Source organism: Felis catus, chromosome A1, assembly GCF_018350175.1.
Source record: "Felis catus isolate Fca126 chromosome A1, F.catus_Fca126_mat1.0, whole genome shotgun sequence".
Classification (NCBI taxonomy): Eukaryota; Metazoa; Chordata; class Mammalia; order Carnivora; family Felidae; genus Felis; species Felis catus.
The window spans coordinates 15,145,994-15,170,279 of NC_058368.1; the positions used below are offsets into that span (position 1 = coordinate 15,145,994).

At 38.2% G+C, this 24,286-nt stretch overlaps 1 protein-coding gene across 4 annotated transcripts in view; it reads right to left on the reverse strand.

Moving 5' to 3' along the window:
* CCDC169 (coiled-coil domain containing 169) overlaps positions 1–24,286 on the reverse strand; it is a 51,987-nt gene that overhangs the window by 25,101 nt on the left and 2,600 nt on the right. For 3 of the 4 annotated variants that reach the window (XM_006927230.4, XM_019825458.3, XR_006593978.1), the window contains 2 exons: positions 16,623–16,733; positions 16,258–16,298 (listed from right to left, as the gene is read on the reverse strand). In XM_006927230.4, the coding sequence (XP_006927292.1) occupies positions 16,258–16,298; positions 16,623–16,733 (152 nt within the window). Of the gene's footprint in view, positions 1–16,257; positions 16,299–16,622; positions 16,734–24,286 lie in introns of those variants that run through there. The other variant, XM_019825465.2, reaches the window with a different exon arrangement.

Genomic DNA, 24,286 nt, shown 5'->3' on the forward strand with positions numbered 1-24,286 from the left:
CTTCAGGAGGGGCCCTGTGGCAGCGGGAGGGAGTCAGATCCGCTGCCGGAGGTTTGGCTCCGCAGAAGCACAGAGTTGGGTGTTTGCGCGGAGCGAGCAAGTTCCCTGGCAGGAACTGGTTCTCTTTGGGATTTTGGCTGGGGGATGGGCGGGGGAGATGGCGCTGGCGAGCACCTTTGTTCCCCACCAAGCTGAGCTCTGTCGTCAGGGGGCTCAGCAGCTCTCCCTCCCTTTGTCCTCCAGCCTTCCCGCTTTCTGAGCAGAGCTGTTAACTTATGACCTCCCAGACGCTAAGTCGCGCTTGTTGTGGGAACACAGTCCGTCAGGCCCCTCCGCTTTTGCCAGGGAGCAGGGGAGTTTATGAACACATGGGGCCCAGTGTGATTTGGACTGTAGGCATTTGGGGAATCAATGTCAACCTGGACTTCAAAATGTCTGGTCGTTTCCTTTCTCACAGTGTACCGTCACCCACACAAGTGGTCAGAGGCCCTTTTGGGTGAAAACTGGAGATATTGTCAAGATATATACTTGGACCAACATAGGGTCCTTTCTGCTAGGAATCTACCCACCTCTTTGGTCAATGATTTCTGAAACTGAAAATTGGTTCAGATCTGGCAAATGAGCAAAGAATTGTGCTTTCTACTGGGTTAACTGTCCTCAGCCTCTTGCTCCTCCATTCTTTTGCTTAATTTTTAAATGTTTATTTATTTTAAGAGACAGAGAGAGAGGGAGTGGGGATGGGAAGGGAGGGGCAGAGAGAGAGGGAAAGAGAGAGAGTCCCAAGCAGGCTCTGTCCTATCAGCACGGAGCCCAATGCGGAGCTCGAACCCATGAACCATGAGATCATGACCTGAGCTGAAATCAAGAGAGAGACACTCAACTGACTGAGCCACCCAGGTGCCCCCCTTTTTTTTATAGATGCTTAACTGCACCCTCATTAATTGGCCCAGCTGCCAGAAGAGGAGGTGAGAGCAACTCCTGAGGGGAGAACCTGTTGCCTTGTTGGAGAGAGGACTATATAGCATCTTCTAAGACAGTGAGGTTTCTAGCCCTTACTAGAGGTAGAGGTGGGTCACCTCTGCCTGCCCAGAGGGTGCAGCTGTAGTTGTTAAGTCAACATCCTCAGGGGCATCCACCCAGATGTCCTATCATACTTTTCAGGACCCCTGATTATTCCTATCAGGACCCTGCCCTTTGCATAACACATGTGCATGGACTCACTATCTGAATACCTCTGGAGCTCTGCAACTCACAATCAGGTCTTCAGCCCTACTGTTTTACTGTGTCTGCCCTTCTACTACTGGTATAGAAGGCCTCTTTAGAGACTACCACCAAGACTCTCTGCTTTTCACTCTTAGATATTAGTGCTTATCAACTATTCTCAGTCTCATTTATCCTTACACAGGGTGTCGATACAAGTTAAAAATAACCCCCTATTGTCCAAATATGAAATCTTTCACAATATTCCCCTCTGCCATAAAATTTCCCAAGGTCACCACTAGTAAGTCTTTAGCAGTTGAACTGCCACTCTGAGCCATCTATTGGTGCCACATCTACCAGCCAGGACAGCATCTTCTGCCTGCCACATGGTAAGAGAGCCAGGCCCATGTCCCCACCTTACCTCCTATTTTCTTGCATCACTCCTAGAACCTCTAGTTGTAGATTTGGTCTTCAGACACCAAGATGGGATTAAATGTGAAATGATTCTGTTATCAGAAATATCTGCCTGAGAGGAAATAGGGAAGGAGCAGGAGAAGGCTGGGAAAGCAATGCAAAATACTGATTACAATGCAAGTCTGAGCCTTAGTGAGGGAAAAAGGAAAAGAAGGTTAGGTGGAAGTGGAAACATCCTAGGTTGGCATGCAGCCTAAGCAAAACCATCAAGGAATCCTTAAGCCAAGTCACTGACAATGGAGTCCCATTTCCCAGGAATAGGTTTGCTTTAGTATCCCCACTGCACTGATTATGGGCATGGAGCAGCCCATAGGAGGTATGATCTTGATGCAAAAGTACTGATGGATTTTGAAGCCTAATACCTGGGGTCCTCAGTCAATTAACCCCCCTGTCACGGAAAGTCCGTAAGGTACATTCTCTGGGTAACCACATTAAAAGTCTTTTCTTAAGGGAATTTTAGTTTTTCAACTGAAGAATTGTCCAGTCTCCTACCTTATGAGGTTTAATCTTAGCCACTGGTTTTCTGGGGGACAAGAGCTAAGAGTTCCATTATTCAGACCATGTATTTTTAATTTCCTCATTCTCAGACCTCTATTTCACTCTCATCTTCCTCTGTGCCTGAAGGCCCCAAATCTAGAGGTTCTGCAGCTTAATTTCTCCAGAAAATAGACTCCTGACTGAAGGAGAGCATCCTGACTGTGCGGGGTGACAAAGGGGTCCCAGTGGCCAACTGTTTTATGTCTATATGTCCTGTCAAGTCAGTGACTACTCTTCCAACTGAGGATCTTCCAAAATTTGTTTAAATTTCTCACCTGCTGAGATCTCCTTCTCTATTCTTCTTATCCATTCACTTCAATTATAAACTATCATTTCTCTGCTAATAAATATCACATCCAAATCTAAGAGTCCTATGTGTCTATTCTTAACACTTGCTTGACATTTCAAGTTCAATTTTACCAAAACCAACTTTACACGACTTTACACAACTTATATCCCAATAAAAATGCTTTAATGGTACCAGGCATAGTTTTTCAATTTCACATGATATATTTAGATTTGGTTAAGTGGGAGTAGTCTAGAAATTTTGTACATGGGAAGAAGACTATGGGTTTGTGAGAAAGGGCCATGTAAGAGTGAATATGCCAAACAATGAACTGTAGTAGTCATTAAATTTTTTTTTCTTAACAGAGCTTGGGTCTGAGAGCCTACTACATATACTATCTCCCTTCTTAATTTTACAACCAAAATAATCTTGATTACAATGGGAGCCATTCCAATTAAGCACATTTTTTAAAACACTATACTAGTATTACTTCAATAATAGCTCTTCAATAATTTTATACTCAAACACTATGAATTCTAAAATAGATTTTATTTGAGATGCTAGCCACAAAGTGTCTTGTTTTCCTGGTTCACCTTAGGACTGTTCCCACAAGCAGAATTCCTGGGGCCCATCACATTCTCCTTCCCTGAGCCTGTTTCCTACAGTTGAGTTTTAGATGCTCTATACTTTGAAATTACGCCATAACTCGGGAAAGTAGGATGGTTCATTGGGGCAATCTCATGGGAATAAGACAAGCACAAAAATAAACTGTCTCAATTAATGGAATATATTATATCAACAGACTAAAAACAATCATGTAATCATCTCAACAGTTGCAGAAAAAGCATTTGACAAATCCAACACCTACTTATACTAAAAACTCTCAGTGAACTAGGAATACAGGGGAACTTCCTCAATTTCACAAAGAATATCTTTAAAAAAAAAAAAACAAAACTATAGTAACATACTTAATAGTAAGAATCTTGAAGCTTTCCCACTAAGATCAGATGGTATAAAGTATGTGCCTTCTTGTCACCTGTTGCAACATCACACTGAAAGTCCTTGCTAATACAATAAGGCAAGAAAGGGAAATAAAAATCTGTACTGATTGGGAAGGAAGATAAAAATACTATCTTCATTTGCAGAAAACATGATCATTTATGTATAATATCCAAAATAATCAACAATAATAACAAATGAAACTCTGGAACTAAAAAGTGATTATAGCAAGGTTGCAGGATACCAGGTTAATATAAAAAAAAATCAATTGTTTTCCTATATCCAGGCAATGAACAAGTAGAATTTGAAACTAAAAACACAATAGTATTTATGTTAGCACCCCCCACAAATGAAATACTTAAGCATAAATTTAACAAAATATAATGTGTAAGATCTGGATAAGGAAAACTACAAAACTATGATGAACAAAATCAAAGAAGTTAATAAATGAAAACAGGTTCATGGCTGGGAAGACTCAATATTGTCAGATGTCCATTCTTCCCAACTCAATCTACAGATTTAGTGCAATCCCAATAAAACTCCAGCATATTATTTTATGGATATTGATGAACTGATTCTAAAGTTTATAGGAGAAGCAAAAGCCCAAATGGCCAATTCAGCATTGAAAAAGAAGAACAAAACTGGAGGACTGATGTTTACCAACTTCAAGACTTACCAAAAAGAAATCAAGACTGGTATTAGCAAAACGATAGAACAAATAAAAAGCCTGGTCTACAGCCTTAGCACCCTGAAAGCGCCCAATCTCATCTGATCTCAGAAGCTAAGCAGGGTCAGGCCTGGGTAGTACTTGGATGGGAGAAAGCCTAGAAATAGACCACCCAGGACAAATAGATCCTATTTCAATTGACTTTTGACAAAGGAACAAAGGCAATACCATGGAGCAAAGATAGTCTTTTCAACAAATGGTGTCAGAACAATTAGACATCCACATGCAAAATAAAAAAGAATATAGACATCTTACATGCTTCACAGAAGTTAACCCAAAGTGGATCACAGACCTAAATGTAAAATGCAAAACTATAAAACTCCTAGAAGATGACATAGGAGAAAACCTAGATGACCTAGAGAAAAGGTATGGTGATACCTTTTGAGAAACAACACTAAAGACACTATTCATGAAAGAAATAATAAATAAGCTGGTCTTCATTAAAATTGAAAACTTGTGCTCTGTGAAGGACAATGCCAAGAGAATTCTAAGACAAGTCACAGACTGCAAAAGACACATCTGTTAATGGACTGTTATCTAAAATACACAAAGAACTCTTAAAACTCAACAACAAACGACCTGATTTAAAAATGGGCAAAAGGGGCACCTGAGTGGCTGAGTCGGTTAAGCGTCTGACTCTTAGTTTCGGCTCAGGTCATGATCTCACGGTTTGTGGGTTCAAAGCCCCACATCGGGTTCCATGCTAACAGTGTGGAGCCTGCCTAGGATTCTTTCTCTCTCCTCTATGTCCCTCCTCCACTCTCTCTCACTCTCTCTCAAAATAAATAAACGTTTAAAAAAAAATGGGCAAAAGATCTTAACAAATACTTCATCAAAGAAGATACACAGATGAAAAATAAGCATATGAAAAAATGTTCCATGTCATACAGCACCAGGGAAATGCAAATTAAAACAACAAAATATCACTACTCATCAATTAGTATGGCTAAAATCAACAACACTGAAGACACCAAATGCTGATGAGGATGTGGAGAAACAGAAACTCTCATATATTGCTGGTGGGAATGCAAAACGGCACAGCCACTTTAGCAGATAGTCTGGCAGTTTCTTATAAAACTAAACATACTCTTAACATACGATCCAGTGATTGCACTTCTTGGTATTTACCCAAAGGAGTTGAAACTTATGTCCCTACAAAATCCTTCATATGGATGTTTACAGAAGCTTTATTCATAGCTGCCAAAACTTGGAAGCAACCAACATGCCCTTCAGTAGATGGATGGATATATGAACTGTGGTACATCCAGACAAGGAAATATTATTCAGCATTAAAACCAATGGGCTTTCAAGCCATGAAAAAACATGAAGGAATCTTAAATGCATATCACTAAGTAAAAGAAGCCAATGTGAAAAGACTAGATACTGTATGATTCCAACTATATGGCATTCTGGAAAAGGCCAAACTATGAAGACAATAAAAAGATCAGGGGTTGCCAGTGATTGGGAGTTAAGAGTGGGGAGAAATAAGTGGAGCACAAAGGATTTTTAGGGCAGTGAATATAATCTGTATGATACTACAAGGATGGATATATGTCGTTATACATTTTCCAAACCCATAGAATGTACAAAACCAAGAGTAAACCCTAAGGTAAACTATGGACTTTGGGTGATTATGATGAGTCAATGTAGGATCATTCCAGTGAGTAATGTTGATAATGGGGAGGCTATGCATGTATAGAGTTAGGGAGTATGTGGAAAATCTCTGTGCCTTCCTCTCAATTTTGTTAAGAACCTAAAACTGATTTTTTAAAAAAAAGTATGAATTAGAAGTGCCTAGGTGGCGCGACCAGTAGAATGTCTGACTCTTGATTTCAGCTCAGGTCATAATCCCAGGGTTGTGGGATTGAGCCCCGTGTTGGGCTCTGTGCTAAGCATGGAGCCTGATTAGAAGCCCCTCTCTCTCCCTCTGCCCCTCTGCTCCACTTGCTCTCTCTCTAAAATAAAAATAATAAATAAATAAATAAATAAATAAATAAATAAATAAATAAATACAGTTAAAGTATTAATTAATTTAAAAAAATCGTTCTGGAGACAAAACAAGGACACATTCTGGATTTTGTAAAAACTATTAGGCATTAAATACTCTGGACCATTAAAAGCAAGATATTTGTAATTATTCATTTATAAAATTATTATACACATCAGAAATCCTTTACAATTATAAAATTATATTCCAATAACTTTAAGGCTTATTCTAGATTTGGCTTCTTTATTTTGACTCCAAAATGAACTATTTTTAAAAATTATTTTATCAAAGGCATACTCTGTCATCCCAGCACTTATAATTTATTAGAAGACCTATAACTTAATGTTCTTGATCTTCCTAAGGAGCTCTTTTTATCTGATTATATAATGAATGGTCACATACTAGAAAACTACAGCCTGCAAAGACATACTAAAGCTATAGCCAAATTGAAGACTCCACTGGAAATTAACCAAAAATAAATCACATATACAAAAATTAATTCTTCTTTTATCATGGAAGAGCTGTTTTGTTTCTGATACTAATGAGTTCTTAATCTTTCACCTATTTCCTCAGAAATGAGAAAAGGTCACTTTCTAATAGTACATTGAAACAAAAGGGTAAATATAAGAAACTTCAGCATACTTTTACATACCTGAAATCAAATATACTTACTTGGTTTTTTTTAAGTCCCTTTCTTCTATCTCAAGTCAAAAGGAAGTTCTATTAGCCACCTATTTTTTAAGCAATGGTAGTTGCTATACTATACTAAAGAACACATAAAAACTATAAAAAAACTAACTATTGAATGTTTACAAGAGAAAAATATGAGAATACAATTAAATCACAGCTCCTAGATATGTAGTACTTTTCAATGAAGGCAATTGCAGCAGTGAGTGGATGCAGCCTTCTGTGTGCTTAAGTACCAAGTGCCCCCTTGTGGACAACATTGTTATTAGATTATATATAAAATCTGTGTAACTTGTTTTGTGATTTGAGGCTACACCTGTCTCCAAATTGACACATGATCTTTGGGGAGAGCACAAACTTGGTGATATCTGGGACAGAATATATCAGGAAGCAGTCTAAGATGGATTCTACAGGTCTACCACCAGCCAGATGCCTAGTGGGAACTCCACCTCTCGCTTTGTTTATATCACATTCTTGAGAATCCAAGATCCCTTCAGTAATCCTTTCACTATATGGCTGATATATCACTTTAAATACAAATATATTTAGAGATTTCAGTAGTGCTTTTGGTTCATCACTATCAATTCCCAGTTATTAGGCTCTAAAATATGTATTTATGGCTTTAAAAACAGAATTTCTAACAATGTTCTGAATGTGGAAATGACCAGAATGAGCCCAGTAGGAGCATGACTGGATGCTTCAGTGAGGTAATAGCTCTCAGGAAGGTCCAAACTGGGCTGTATGTTTGTCCAGGACCCCATGAAGCAGCGTAACTAAAAGAAGAATCTGAATCACAATAAAGGGAATCACGTTCAGGAAAATGGTATGGGGCATCAGGATGAACAAAAGAGTAGCACGATGATTAAGGACATTGGAAGTCAGCCTGTGGAACATAAACAGACCAAAATAGAGAATGATATGAAGGGAGAGTCTTGTTTCTTTGAAGGATCAAGTACATGATGAAGAGACTAGTCCAGCTGTTCGAAGGAATTTGTAAGACTTAAAACCATCTCTTCCTTCAAGCCTCTCCTATTAATAAGCAGGACTAGGAGGGGGGTTTATGGTTTGTCCTAAGGAAAGCTGAAACATACTTCAGAAGGGAAACTAGATAAATATCCAAAAATTAACATTTCAAGAAGTCAACTGACCAAAGGATTAACTTGCAAAGAGGCCAATTCACCTAGGATTCTAAATTTACCAAGTCACCAAAAATTTGCTTTTAGTAGCATCTTCCATACATATGAACTTATGACCTAAACATATTCTTTTTCTGAATATATTTTCAATGATGACACTAAATGTAAACCATTTTCATAAGTTTTAGTTTCTAACTAATTGAACATTCTTTCAAATGTTACTAAGGTTATTTTCATAAGAATGTATTCAAAGATTTAGATTTCAGCAAATTAATATCCTATGACTTGATATTCTACAAATTGATCAAGAGTCTTCCAGAGAACATTTAAGGTGACACTCAACATTTTCCTAAATAATATTTCTCTGTTTCCATACTTTCTCCTCCATGTCTCCCACCAGCACATAGCCTTGTTGGCTTTAGGAGCAGGATCTTCTGTGCTATATCCATCTGACTGGCAGAGTGTTTGCTCTGGTGAGAGGATTCCCATAAGGGTCCAAGCTGTCTGCATGTACTGAGAAACAAGGGAATGCACTGATGGGAAAAAGAAGCAGAGAGAAATAGAAGTGCTATGGTTTGAATGACTGTGACCTCCCCAAATTCATGTGTTGAAATCCTAATGCCTCCTATGATGGCATTAGGAGGTGGAAACTTTGGGAGATGCTCAGGTCATGAGGGTGGGGCTCTCATTAATAGGATAATGCTCTTATAAAAGAGACCCCACAGAGCTCCCAAGCCCCTTCCCACCATGTGAGGACACAGCTAGAAGGAGCCATCTCTGAACCAGAAACTGCTGTTACCAAACACCATATTTGCTGGTGTCTTGATCCTGGACTTCCAGCCTCCAGAACTGTGAGAAGTAAATCTCTGTTGTTTTTAAGCCACACAGTCTGTGGTATTCTTTTATAGCAGCCTAAACAGACTATAAGATAAGGGGTCATCAATTTTTTGACTGCTAATGAATCAAGGAACAGGACTTCCACCATGCAATAGAGTTGACCGCAGGGATACGATAGAACTTTTTGATAAAGACTTTATAGTAACTTTTCCCAAGAGAGACTACCCTGTAACTCTTTCTCTGAGGGACACATATCCCCTAAATCTGTTGTTGTTGTTGTTGTTGTACTCAAAACATTACTGGGGAACTACCTATGGGACTATCTACCAGGAGCCATAAAGTTCTGATAAAGAGTTCAGCTGAATTCTCAGCTTTGTATTCTAACTGGAGATTAATGAGGAAGCCTAGAGTGCCAAGTCAGAACCTGAAAAATAGCTATTGCTCATCAGAGACAACACAGCCTAATTATCATTAGCTTTTAGTCATTTGGAATGCTTAAGATAGATTCTAGTCTGCTAGTGAGTGAATGGATACAGATCTTTGCTCAATACACCAGAAAATTCTTGGAGGGAACATTAGGTAAGCACTAGGTTCTTCTGGTGGATGCAAATAGAAGAGGTTAGAAAATGTCCACTCAGCAACCCCCAAAGAAGTAAAAGTTCTGTGCTTTTTATTAGATCCCTGAAGAGCCCCCTGCTTTCTGGACAGGTACTAAGGAGCCATAGAATTCTACTATAGTTTTAGGAAGATACCAGAAGATTCACAACCTCTGTAACAGCACAGCTGAATAAGTGAAAACATATTGCACAACTTACCCTTGCCCTTATTTTCTTGAAATGTACTAAGGTTAATTTCACAACAGACTTTGTTCTAATGAAACTTAGAGTTCCCTCTAAAGTTCCTGCTATCAAGGGAAGGGAAGAAAGGAACTAACACTTTATTGAGAGAAGTGCTTACGGTGTCAGGTATTATGCTATTGGCTTTATATATAACTCTAATAATACTTATGACAAGCTTGCAAGAGGGCTTAATTAACTCCATTTTACAGATGAGGAAATTAAGCCTCAGAGAAATGAAATAATTTCCTTAGTGTCCCATAGTCTGAATTTGAATCAGGGCAGTCTAATTCTAAAAGCCATGTTTCTGGGTAAAGTGGGTTACACTGACTCCAACTGTCTAACCCCTGCTTTTTCACTACACTCATTTTCTCTCAGTATCCTATCTTCTCATTAGCATTTGCTTACCTTCTTTCCCCTTTGAATCAATAATGTGCTGGAACTTCGGACCATGTGCTTTGTCCTACCCTGCACCTGAAATTTCCTGGAGAACATTCTTCTGCTAAACATTCATTAAAACCTTCTTCTCCCTTAACTTCTGTAATGCCACCCTTTTCCAGCTCTCCCTTCTCCCTTTCTCAATATTTTTCCTTGTCAGTTATCTTCACTGAATTGCCTCCTCAGCTAAAACCTTAAGTGTTAGTATTCCCTAAGATTCCATCCTCAATCCTACTTTTCAGACCATGTATTTCTTTCTGAACAATCTCACTTTCATGACTTCAAATGACACTGATGACTCCATGATCTCTCTTTACGGAAAGACAACTTTCCATGGTCTAAAGTCATGTCCAGATGTTTACTGACCACTATCATCTATGTAACATACACAACACTAAACTCAATTCCTAACACTCCACCTAGTTCTGATTCCTTCTGTGTTGGTTCACTGTAGTCATTGTTCAAGCGAGAGCCCTTAATCATCCTCCAGTCCTCTCCCAGTCTCACCCCAGCATCCAAGTACTCATGAAATCCACATTCCTAAATATCTCTTAAATCTGTCACGTTGGCTCCACCCCCATATATTACTGCCCAAGTTGAACAACTCACCCTCCCTCACCTGGACTGCTACAAAAGTATCCTAACTGGTTTCCCTGCCCCAAATCTCACTGACCCTGGGAAAGCCTTTCTCCATGGGGGTAAAAGGCTTTTAAAATCTATATTAAATACTTCAAAAGCTTCCCATCACATATAAAAAGGTTCACATGTATACAAAATCCTTTGTTATCGAGGGCCTGCTTATATTTCCAGTCGTATCTCCCATCACCTCTTGTATTTATTCCAGACCTACTGAACTAACTGTAGGCCTGAGATGTCTTTAGATTGATCCAGAGGGATTCTATCATTCTTTGAAAATATGCATATATCATGATCTAAAAATTTCACTCTATGTACACTAGAGCAGTGATTCTCAAACTTTGGTGTATATCTGAATTATCTGGAGTTAATGAAGAACTCAGAAATAGCAAGCTGGTTGAAGGATAGGGCTGGCCTTTGTATTTTTATGAAGTTTCCTATGTGATTCTGTTACCTACCAAAGTTTGAGGACCACTGGCCTAAAGCAAGGGCCAGCAAACTATAGCCTGAAGACCAAGTCCAGCCATAGCCTGCTTTTATAAGTCAAGATTTGTTAGAATAAAACCCTACCTATTCATTTAGTTATTGTCTACAGCTCCTTTCACACTATAACGGCAGCAGCAAACAGAGATCATATGGCCTGCAGAGCTGAGAATATCATCTAGCCCTCTGTAGAAAAGTTAGCCAACTCTAGAGGAACACTTTACACTAGAAGACATGTATTAAGCATGTTCCCTGTGGCAATGTTTGTCATAGTGATATTTTGAAAAATCCACAATGTACATAAATAGGGGAACAAATGAAGATATATAGATATAAAGTGGAATACTATGTAGCAAAGAAAACTTATCAGATCCTTATGTATTAACATGGACAGAATTTTAAAAAAGCATGTGTGCAACATGGTATTTTTATATGAATTTTTAGATACAATATCTGTAGAAAGGTATTTAAAAATAAATTGGAATGATATATACCAAATCCATGATAGTACTGTCCTATAAAGAGGAAGCAAAGGGAGAGAGACAGGGAGAGAAACAAAAGGGTCCTCGACTCTATAGATTGTTTTCATTAAAATACTGAAATCAAAAAGTGACAAAAACTAAAGAGTTACTAATACTAGAATATATTGGTTGTCAGATTATCCTCTGTGAGTTTTATTCTATTCAAAATTAAAACCACAAATAACCTAACATATTCAAATATAGGGAAAAGGAATTGAATATTAATAATCCAGTGCAATGGAAAATAACGTAGCTTTCAAAAATATACAGGAAGAAAATATAACATAAGAAAATCATTGGTTTAATTGTCCATGACTACTACAGGATACAAAATTATCCACAAAACAAGGTTAAAATCCTAAAATATATATTTTAGAAATGCTATCCTTATATTCTGGTTTCTTTTCGAATAAATCTTTTACCTTTTACTAAAAAAAAAGTATGTCCTTATTTTTTCCTTTTTTGGGGTTCATTTATTTACTGGGTTGTAATTTTTATTTTTCTAATGTTTATTTTTGAGAGAGAGAGAGACAAAGCACAAATGGGGGAGGGGCAGAGAGAGAGACACACACACACACACACACACACACACACACACAGAATCCAAAGCAGGCTCAAGGCTCCAAGCTGTCAGCACAGAGCCAAACGCCGGCCTGAACACAAGAACCATGAGATGATGTCCTGAGCTGAAGGTGGACGCTTAACCGACTGAGCCACCCAGGCGCCCCGGGTTGTAATTTTTAATCAATATACATGCATGCAAAACTTTTTAAAAAGAGGCCAACAGTAGATATGTTTGACTTAATACTTATCTTTGTCTTTTATTTTCTGAATAATTTTAAATGAATGCATACTACTTTAAAATGAATGGTATTCATTGAAAATGATCTTGTATGGCACATAGAGCTAATTGTATAACTGATACACATTCTCCCCTTCTTCCTACTACCATGCTCAGTAAAACACTAAATTTCTCAGTCTTCCTTCAAGATACAGGAGGCCACATGATGCAGTTCTAACCAATGAGATGTAAGGGGAGATGTTGGGTGCAGCACGTTGGAAAATACTTTGAAAGAAAACAGACTTGACTGGCCTTCACCTTTGCCCTTTTCCCTTCATCTACTTCTTTCTTTGAAAGAGAAGGTGAAGCAGGTGAGAAAGTGAAGTAGCCATCTTGTGACCATGCTGGACAAAAACCACTCATTAAAGGACCGAGTGGAGAGTCAAGAGTCTGGAGGAGCCATTATACCAACCCCAACTGCATCCCTCTAACACTTCCTGTTACATGAGAAAACAAAACCAAACACCTTACTGGTTTAAGCCTTTCTTTTACACACAACCAAATGTAACCCTTTACTGAAATATCTTGATAAAATTAAATTCTAACAAATTATACTGTTGAAAGGCACTTTAAAGATTACCTAATCTATATAGTACCTGCGGGTGAGAAAAATAATCTTCAAAAAGGTTGAGGTTGATCTTCAACCTTCAAAAAGGTTGATACCATTCTGTATCAGAACAAGGACCAGAACTTCATTCTCACTTAAGTGAATACTTTTTCTAGAATACTAAGATCAAGTCCACTTTTATGACCCAGTTTGTAAATTACTTACTTAATATTTTATATATTTTTTTCTAAATGATAACATTTTTTTAAATGACATATATACTGGTCATAAATTAGTATTCATCCCTGTTTTGCCCATACACAAACTTGCAATTTGAAGTTAGTCAAAATTGGTATTCAAACTGACATCAGTTTCTTACATATGTCTGTATAGGTTACTCCTAAAGACTAAACAATCTACAACAAAGATTAAGAATCAGTAAATTTATAAAAAGTGTTTCATTTCATATTCTATCCCTGCCCAAAAAACAATTTAAACCCTTTTCTCCAATTATCAACCTAATAGGAAACCAAAAATGTCTGCATTTCATAGAGTATATATCTGAATTTCATAAATATTGTTTTTATATAAAGAATAAGACTTAATATATTCTCTTTTAACCTTGAATAAAAGATTTTGTCATTGGATATCAGATTCTTGGATCCCAATGCATTTGCTCAGTAGTTGTCTACTTCTATCACCAGCTCCTTGGCTAGATTCCTAATCTGCTGCTGTTCAGACAAACTCCTCCCAGATTCCATGTGTAAGAAAATCTAAATACTCATGCATGCAGGGTATCTGCCCCCAAAATAGAGAGAACCAGCTCCTCAAGAGCTGCACTTTCATTATCTTTCCTTTCTGCTTGGTACATGGCCCTACTCTTGGTTCTTCTAAAATGTCTTCAGTCCTTTACTGAAAAGAAATAAAATTATCTGTCCCCAGAGCTAAACCTCTTAGAAGACCATATTTTTTTTCAAGATTAACACAAACTCATCAAAGGGAAGAAATGTATTTTTTGTCAACATGAGTATGTTATGGAGTCTGAGGCACCAGTTAGAAAGCCAATCAAATGCTTCTTGGGTTGCTCTAGAGTACTGCACCATGGCACAGCAGCTCTTGTGGCCACTCTCCATAAGGCTGGCGATACCCAATTTCTTAAGCTAGTACTGAGGATAAATTATCAAGAAACAGGGAGCCAGAATATTTTATATTCTATATTCTATAGGTAGAATTAAATTTCTATCTACAGTTAAGAAAGACAAGGCTTAAAATAGCCCTTGCAGCAATTTCTAAATACCACAAGATGGGGATATGACTCTATGGTAGGGGGAAAAAATGTTATGTTCCTGACTTTCCAAGCCATAGTAATAAAGGTATTTCTGGGTTGAAAATAACGGAGGTGTACAAATTAGATTATTTCTTTCCTGAATCATTATTTTAAAAAATACAAGATTTTTCTGTATTTTTCACTAAAGGTCTGCAGTTATTCAAAGAGCAATGTCCATAAATGCTCTGGTCCCCAGGACCTCTGTGAATATAGCAGTCCCACTATTAAAAAACATGTTACTTCTGGTAAGTGGTATAGAACGGCTGTTGGCATAGTATGGTGTAGTCAAATGGGCATAAGTTTTTTTTAGAGGAAGAGAATTGACCTCCACATTTCCAGACTGTGTGATTTTGAGCAAATCAGTCATTTTTTTTGTTTTGTTTTGAGAGATAGAAGAGAGGGTGGCGGGAGAGGGGCAGAGGGAGAGGGGCAGAGGAGGGGGAGAGAGAGAGAGAGAGAGAGAGAGAGAGAGAGAGAGAGAATCTTACGCTGGCTCCACACTCAGCATGGAGCCTGATGCAGGGCTGGATCCCACGACCCTGGGATCATGTCCTGAACTGAAATCAAGAGTTGGACACTCAAATGACAGGTGCCCCTCACTTAGTCATTTTAAGCTTAGTGTCACAGGTATTAAAAGGAATAATATTAAATTTTATCTCATGGAGTTATAATCCTGCCAATTTAGGTGAGTATTATATTTTCATTTTCATATTATGTACCCTTGATTTTTTAAAAAAAATTTTTTTTTTCAACGTTTATTTATTTTTGGGACAGAGAGAGACAGAGCATGAACGGGGGAGGGGCAGAGAGAGAGGGAGACACAGAATTGGAAACAGGCTCCAGGCTCCAAGCCATCAGCCCAGAGCCTGACGCGGGGCTTGAACTCACGGACCGCGAGATCGTGACCTGGCTGAAGTCGGACGCTTAACCGACTGCGCCACCCAGGCTCCCCCCCTTGATTTTTAATAATATTTCCATGTTTTTCTGAATATTCCTTAAGTAAAAATGCAGCATGAGTTATAAAGAAAAATCTATTTCCAAGCATGCTCTACACCCAGGAAAAGTCATGCATCAGATCTTCTCTACATTTTAAAGGATAAACATTTAAATCAATGAAAAACAAATAAATGTTCTTTGTAAAATATAAAACATATGAATTTAAGTAATTTATCAGCAGGAAAGGATGTCATTAGGGCCGCCCAAAGAAAAAATAGGTAGATAAGCTCAATGAGGTTTCTTTCATGTTATAGGGTAATTTTGTGGGTTCTCTGTTGGATTTTATATATATATATATATATATATATATATATATATATATATATATATAGTGTGTGTGTGTGTGTGTGTGTGAATGTGAATATATATGTGTGTATATCTATACATGTGTATATATATATATATATTCCAGAGGAAGTGGAATGCAAATGTTTTTATGTAGGTAAAGATTTGTATTTCTGTGTTTAATAGGCTCTTTTAGGTTACAGAATAAACACACTTGTGTTTCCACCCAGCCTGATTACTGAAATTCTTTTTCTTCCATTTTGGTTGTACCTGCAACCCTGCCCAGCTTTATAAGGTGGACATTAAGTTGAAGATTTTGCTACAGAACTCCTTACTTCCTAGGAAGAGTTCCAATGAATAAAATACTTTATTTGTAACTTGATACAGTCTTTAAATGTTTGGGAGGATCTATTTTTTTAAAAAGTACATAATTTCTTTCCTTCAATTATTCTTCTTATTTAACCAGCTTTTACTCACCACTGGCATTTTTTCATAGACACGGATAAAAGACAATCTATCTACAACAAAGCAAATATGAACAATTAATATTCTATCACTTTTTTTTTATATAATTTTTTTTCAACGTTTATTTATTTTTGGAACAGAGAGAGACAGAGCATGAACGGGGGGAGGGGCAGAGAGAGAGGGGGAGACACAGAATCGGAAACAGGCTCCAGGCTCCGAGCCATCAGCCCAGACCCTGACGCGGGGCTCGAACTCACGGACCGCGAGATCGTGACCTGGCTGAAGTCGGACGCTTAACCGACTGCGCCACCCAGGCGCCCCACTATCACTTTTAAATCAACTTAAAAACATATATATATATATAGTTGTTTCTGTACCTGAAGGATTTCCACAAATTTTTTTCATTTTCTCTTCTAGAGAAACAATTTGCTTTTCTAATTGATCATTCAGTTCAAGTTGTGTCTCATAACGAACTTTCCATTCACCACCTGAGTGAAAAAGAGGGGAAAATCAAGATCACTTTGCCACCTCTCATTTATTCATTACACCACCATTAATTGGCTCAATCTTACTGTACTTGACTTTGTTAGCAATATAGACGAACTAGAGTGACTAACTTTTTTTTTAATGTTTTAATTTATTTTTGAAAGAGAGAGAAAGACAGAGCATGAACAGGAGAGGGGCAGAGAGAGGGGAGACACAGAATCTGAAGCAGGCTCCAGGCTCTGAGCTGTCAGCACACAGCTGGATGCAGGGCTTGAACTCACAAACCATGAGATCATGACCTGAGCCGAAGTCTTAACCAAATGAGCCACCCAGGTGCCCCTGATTAAATTACTTAAAAAAAATATTTTACATCCTTCTTATAAACCTGAACTGCAATTCATAGATATTATAATCTACCAACACATCTAAGTCAATATAACAACTTAATTCTAATATAATATAAAGACAGGTAATATTTTTTTTAAGATTTGGGGGTTTTCATTTTGTTTATTTTTTATTATTTTTTTAACTGTTTCTTTAATTTTGAGAAAGAGAGCGCGCGAGCAAGGAAGGGGCAGAGAGAGAGGGAGACACAGAATCTGAAGCAGGCTCTAGGCTCTGAGCTGTCAGCTCAGCTTGAGCAGAGCTCGAGCTTGTGAATCACAAGATCATGACCTGAGCCAAAGTCGGACACTTAACCAACTGAGTCACCCAGGTGCCCCTAGAGTGAACTAATTTTTAAGTATGCATTTCTCTGTTATGTAGGATCTTTCAGATTGCAGACAGTAGATTCACAGTCGGATTACCACCCAGCCAGACTTCACTAGGACTAATGTGATTCCTGGTCTTCTCACTCCCTAACCCCTTTGTCCTTTAGTTCCTCATGTATCCTTATACGGAATTCTATTAGACGGACTATCAGGAAAATGTTTCTTTCATAGGAACTTGAAATATCCATACATAACAGCATAAATAATACTGACCCTCCATCCAATGTCATGTTCATTTTCTTTCCTTTGCAAACAAATTCTGAAGACTGTTTGCTATGTATAAAGTACACAATGCCTTACATGTATTAAGTAACTATTCCTCATTTTAAAAAACTTAGTTACCTATTATACAGGTGAAGAAACCAAGGGTCAGAGATGTCAAACAACATTCTTAAGATGACAAAGCTAATAGGTGAGGGAACTGGGTTTTATCTGACTTGAAAGTGTACCCTCTTTTTTGGAGAGAGAGCAAGCAAGCGGGGGAGGGGTAGAGGGAGAGAGAATCCTAAGCAGGCTCCACATCCAGGACAGATCCCGACGTGGAGCTTGATCTCATGACCATGAGATTATGACCTGGGCCAAAATCAAGAGTCAGACACTTAACTGACTGAGCCACTCAGGTACCCCAAAAGTGTATCTTGTTAACTGCTATGCAAATACATGTAGCTGCCTATTCAGGCATCTTCTCTTGTCTGTAAACAGGTTTCCTTCACCAAACCCCTTTGGCGATTAAGGCCAAAACATTTGTCTTATTGCTACAGGAGAGGAGGAGAATACAGCCTAGAATTTAAACATCTTTGGTTGGCTTCAGGGCCCAAAGCTAATTTTATTTTATCTTTAAAGTCACACTTTATATACAGAAAAAAAGATAGCTTGCTTCTAAACTTTAAATGCGCTTTACATTTATGAGGCAATTTCTGCTCCATAATAGTTGACAGAGGAGTCTAAGCAGAAAGAGTAGTAGCACATGCTACTGGCCTCAACTTTCTCAACCCAGCCACACATGTCTCCCTTAGCCCCCTCATCTCTAGCAAATCACCCTCCCAAACTGAAGTTGAAAGTCATTAGTCCAAATGCGCTAGGGAACAAGAAAAGAGAAGCCTGAAGAGAAGCCTGAAAGAGAAGAGAGACTGAACATTTATCCAAAAGATACCAGAGTCCAAATAGATGGGAGTTATCTGTATAACCGACTAGCTGAAGTCTCTCTTTGTTGGGACCCCTTTTCCCACCATGGGAATGGGGACTTCAGAGCAAAATCAGAACAGTTACTGAAACATTAAGAACGTAAGTCATTTTGAACACATCTGACTATAGTTTATAAATGTTTGCCTCCACTTTAAAAATATTACTGATCTAGAGATCCTCAAATACAAGTAAACCTAATAGTATACTATCATGTATTAATGTTAATAAGTGCAACGCCTTGGAGGTAATGATGTCAATGTTCACATCCCCCAGTGTGGGAAACTGACCTCAAACATACACTCAAACGTGTAACTCCTTCAGTATATACAGATGGCTCTGCATTGTAGGGGACAAAAGACAGAGTAAGCATACTGACTGTTGAATTAAAGGAGAAAATTGTAAAACAGTAGTGTCTATTAAAAAAGGAGAAAAAATAGTCTTGATGCTACTGTAGTAGGGTCACATTGGGACTTTCATGGGACCTTGACCCTTGTTGCCTTAGTGGGCCTCTTCCTCCATTAAAAAAAAATATTAAAAATTCTATTTTACTACTATGTTGGTATAAAGACAAACATAATCCAGACTGGATCATATTCATTTTTTTCTTCTGATTTTAAAATAAAATATCTCATTGGCCTCTAAAAGTAACATCAAGGGACCTTAATAATGTCCCGACTGTGCCTAATGGATAAGTCAGCCAGAGCAGATATGAAAGCAAGCTTGGCTAGTTCTAGGTCAACTTCTTAATAGAGTACAAATTAATCTGTTCAGAGCAAAGAATACTCTGTTCTTAAGCTGTCTAGACTATTGGGTAATCACTGGGACTGATGTCCAGAGTTAATTTGGAATAACCTTTGTTTGATATTTTTGCAATGAGTTCATATCTAAATCTAATCTATCCTGCCTGCACTAATTACTGCCACTTTGCCAAAGTTGACCTGAGAGTGTATTCATTGCTGTTTTGATCTTGCTATGAGGAAGAAGACACATAAAACAGGAGAATCTATTTTAGAAAAATCTTAAGATGTATAAACTAACTGAGCCCAACTGATCAGTTTCTGTTGTTGAACTGACAGGAAAAGACAAGACAGATCTATCAAACAGTTAAATAAAACATTGATTTATTCCAGGTAAATTATGTCCCTAACCCTGGGAAGACAATGTGTATATTATTAATAATTCATTAATTAATAATCAATTAACATTCAAGTGCATAAAAATGAGGACTATATAACTTACCAAAACCTGCAGCCATCACTGATTTACATGGCTAATACAAAAATGTGTTATAATTTTTGATTCCTTAACAAGTGGATGGAGGCCCACAAAACTGGAGATTAATAAAATTGTTTACTTTTCACAAAACAGCATTGGCTCTCACAAATCACATCAACTTCCTACTTATCAAGTGTTTCCTTTTTTGAAAAAGGACCACACTAATTATTTCTTTCCCTACCACACTTTCTTCTGTGATAACCCAAAAGTACCCAAAATATTAAGGTTTACAATTTTTGCATAATTCTTTATCCATCTTTATTTATCATTTAAAAAAATTTTGTTAATGTTTATTTATTTTTGAGAGAGATAGAAACAGAGTGTGAGCGAGGGAGGGGTAGAGAGAGGGAGACACAGAATCTGATGTAGGCTCCAGGCTCTGAGCTGTCAGCACAGAGCCCAATGCGGGGCTTGAACTCACGAACCGGTAGATCATGACCTAAGCCGAAGTCAGACGCTCAAGCCACTGAGCCACCCAGGCGCCCCATCCATCTTTAAAATGCAATAATGTTTAAAGTATGTTTTCAACAGGGAAGAAGAGTGGCAGTAAAAAATAGCAAGTTTTTCAGGGCGTTTGAGTGGCTCAGTCAGTTGAGTGTCCAACTCTTGATTTCAGCTCAGGTCATGGGATCGAGCCCTGTGTCGAGCTCTGCACTGAGTCTGTAGCGTGCTTGAGATTCTCCCTCACTCTCTCTCTCTTCTTCTCTCTCTCCCTCTGTCCTTCTCTCCCACTCACTCTCTCTCTCAAAAATATTTTAGATAAAAAAATAAAATACAATTTAAAAAAATAGCAAGTTTTTTTTAATAGTCTTGATACTAAGGGAAGTTAAGGACATCTGAAACTAACCCAAATAAGAGATGTAGTGCTATCTTTGAGACAGCCACAATAAACTCGACATCAAAATAGACACTTCCTGATCTTGAGCACAACAGCAGCCAATGTATCAAGGCCTACAATACACTTATAATACACCAGTATTTAAAATACAGACTGGGGCGCCTAGGTGGCTCAGTCAGTTGGGTGTCCAACTTTGGCTTAGGTCATGAGTTCAAGCCCCATGTCAGGCTCTGTGCTGAGAGCTCAGAGCCTGGAGACTGCTTTGGATTCTGTGTCTCCCTCTCTCTCTGTCCCACCCCCACTCCCTCTCTGTCTCTCTCCCCCCCACCTCAAAAATAAACATTTAAAAAAAAATAAAATACAGACGATGAGGGGCACCTGGGTGGCTCAGTCGGTTAAGCCTCTGTCTTCAGCTCAAGTCATGATCTCATGGTTCATAAGTTCAAGCCACTCACTGAGCTCTCTGCTGTCAGCACAGAGCCTGCTTTGGATCCCCTGTCTCCCTCTCTTTCTGCCCCTCCCCTGCTTGCACTCTCTCTCTCTCTCTCTCTATTAATTAATTAATTAAAAAATACAAAAATAAAATAAAATACAGACTATGAGGATAAAAATTTAGCAGAAACATTTGTGTCTCTTGGTGGAAAAATATCCTGAGTAATACTCCTTCAGTAGCTCTAAAAACAAACAAAAAATAAGCACTAATTTGTAAAGGAAAAATAAAATTGCTTTGCAATCTCAAAGAGGGATCTTGTCTAGGATCAGTATAAGAAAAAGCAAAATCAAACCAAAAGTGGAAACATTCTAGAAGTTTGATTCATGGTCAATTTTATGAATTGACATTGTAAGAGGAAGTTCATAAAGCAAGAGAAAATTAGGTGAAACCCTATCTTTTAGATGTGGATTTTTTTGGGGGGTGGGGGGGGGTCTAAGAGTGATAACAGTGTTAACAAAAACAAAGCCCCACTAAGCAACAATGCCAAATAATACATTTTAAAGTGTTAAAAAAGAACACAGTTGAATTGGTTCAAACTTGACCCTACACAGACTTATTAAGTTCAGTCATATTTAATTGTATTGGTCATTGTATTTATAATGTTAATAGTGATGAAGTTATGTTGACTTGAAAAGACTTTGTAAAATAAGAAAATGATAACAAGGAAAGGAAAAAGCCTAATATATGGCACTGTACTGGGCACTAGGGATACAAAAATAAAATAGACACAGCCCCAGTAGTCAATTAGCAGTAGGACAAGTGGTGGTGAGGGGAAACATACAGCCAGAACATTTGAGACTATTGGTTAAGTGGATGAGATGGAACATACAAAAGGACATCCAACGTGGAAGGTGGCAGAAGCCACTGAGATATAGGGAGGTCAAGATTGAAGAGGGTCAAGAAATGCTCTCGGGGGAGATGGCACCTGTTCCAAGCCAGAGGAGGTGAGAAAGGATATTCAAGCAGCAAGAACAGCATGAACAAAAATACCTATGTGTCAACAAAGGAGAGGATACAATGAGGCAAAGAGTAACTCCTATAGTGAAGTTGACAAATTTTCAGATTTCATGAGGAAAAACATCCCCAAAGTAGGACTAGTGAGTTTGAGTCATGTCTCTACCACCCGCTAGCTTATTTATGTGATCTTGAGCAAGTTACCTATCCTGCACCTCAATTTCTCATATCTAAAATAAGGTCAGGGTTGCTGGGGTGGCTCAGTCAGCTAAACTTCGTCCAATTCTTGGATTTCGGCTCGGGTCATGATCTCACAATTCGTGAGACTGAGCCGAGTCAGGTTCAGCGCTGACAGCAAGAAGCCCACTTGGGATTCTCTCTCTCTCTCTCTCTCTCTCTCTTTCTCTGCCCCTCTCCTGCTCACGCACACACATTCTCTCTCAAAATAAATAAATAAACTTTATAAAAATAATGAAATAAAACAAGGACAATTCAAGTTCCTAAATTATAGGATATTGGGAGGATTCATTAAAATATACAAAATACTCAGAACAGTGCAGGGCCCACACAAAATGCTATAAGAGTTAGTTGATATTGTCATTATTTTATTCTTCTTCTTTTCCATCATCACCATCAGCAGCAGCAGCAGCAGCAGCAATTTACCACAAAACTGTTCTCCAAAAGGGTAGCACTACATTGCTAACAGTAATGTATAAAGTCCCAATTTCACTTAAAAAAAAAAACAAAACAAACAAACAAAAACCCTACTTCTTCAATAGGCAACAAATTGTATGTATTTCAATTCAATTCAAATTTCTTTGAGGAAAAAACAAGTTGGATATTTTCCATACTCATGAATTCTCTCTGTTCTACTCATATTTATTACTGAGAACTTCATTTTTTTCTAATTGAATTGCAGAGGATATAAATATAGTCAAAATATGGACCTTTTGTCTATCATCTTGGCTACTAATGTATTTCCCATTACATTAGTAGGGAATGCTGTTTAACTTCTTGTATGTTGTCTTTTTTTTTTTTTTTAATTTTTTTTTCAACTTTTATTTATTTTTGGGACAGAGAGAGACAGAGCATGAACGGGCAAGGGGCAGAGAGAGAGGGAGACACAGAATCGGAAACAGGCTCCAGGCTCCGAGCCATCAGCCCAGAGCCCAATGCGGGGCTCGAACTCACAGACCGCGAGATCGTGACCTGGCTGAAGTCGGACGCTTAACCGACTGCGCCACCCAGGCGCCCCTGTTGTCTTTTTTTTTTTAATCCAGCTCCTCCCCATGAGAAGATTTGCTCATAATACAATTTGTTGGGCTTACATTTTACTAGTGGGCATGGTTATTCATTGCATGCATATCTGTGAGTGTGACCCGTTTTGCCTGTAACTGGATAGATGAGAAAATTCAGCTAGCCTTGCCACTTCAACTACTTGGTAAGTGCACTCACAGTCCACCTGCCACAGAGCCAGTTATAGCCCAGATATAGTTATATCCCAGGTGTGAAGACGTAGGAAGCTACTTCAGAATTGGGACAAAGAAGTGTTCTCCAATCAAGCTTTAAAAGAGCCTTGGGTACTTAAGAAAAGTAGCATTTTATTTCCTATATAGTTACTAATTCTTTTTGTTCATGGCTTCCCCAATAGAAAAGTATAAATGGGTTTAAGAACCTAAGTCCACCCCCGTAAGCTTAATAAAACCCTACTGTTCTTTAGCATTCGGTTCAAGCACTGCCTCCTCTGGAAAGGCTGTCTTTATGCCTTCATCTAAATTGTGTTAGGTTCCCTTAACTGGGTTTCCTCCTCATGCAGAAGTTACATCCCTTCTCATATTCATATTTTAGTTTGATACTTTCTCCCAATAGTCAGTGAACCTTTTTAGAACAGGGAAAAGAAAGGTCTTCCATTCAATGTGCTGAAATATGGCAGGTCTCAATATTTGTGGAATGAATTAGTATCTTACATACATTTTAAGTTTTAAAGATATGTGGGTATGTGAGTGTGCAGATGTGTGTGTGTGTGTGTGTGTGTGTGTG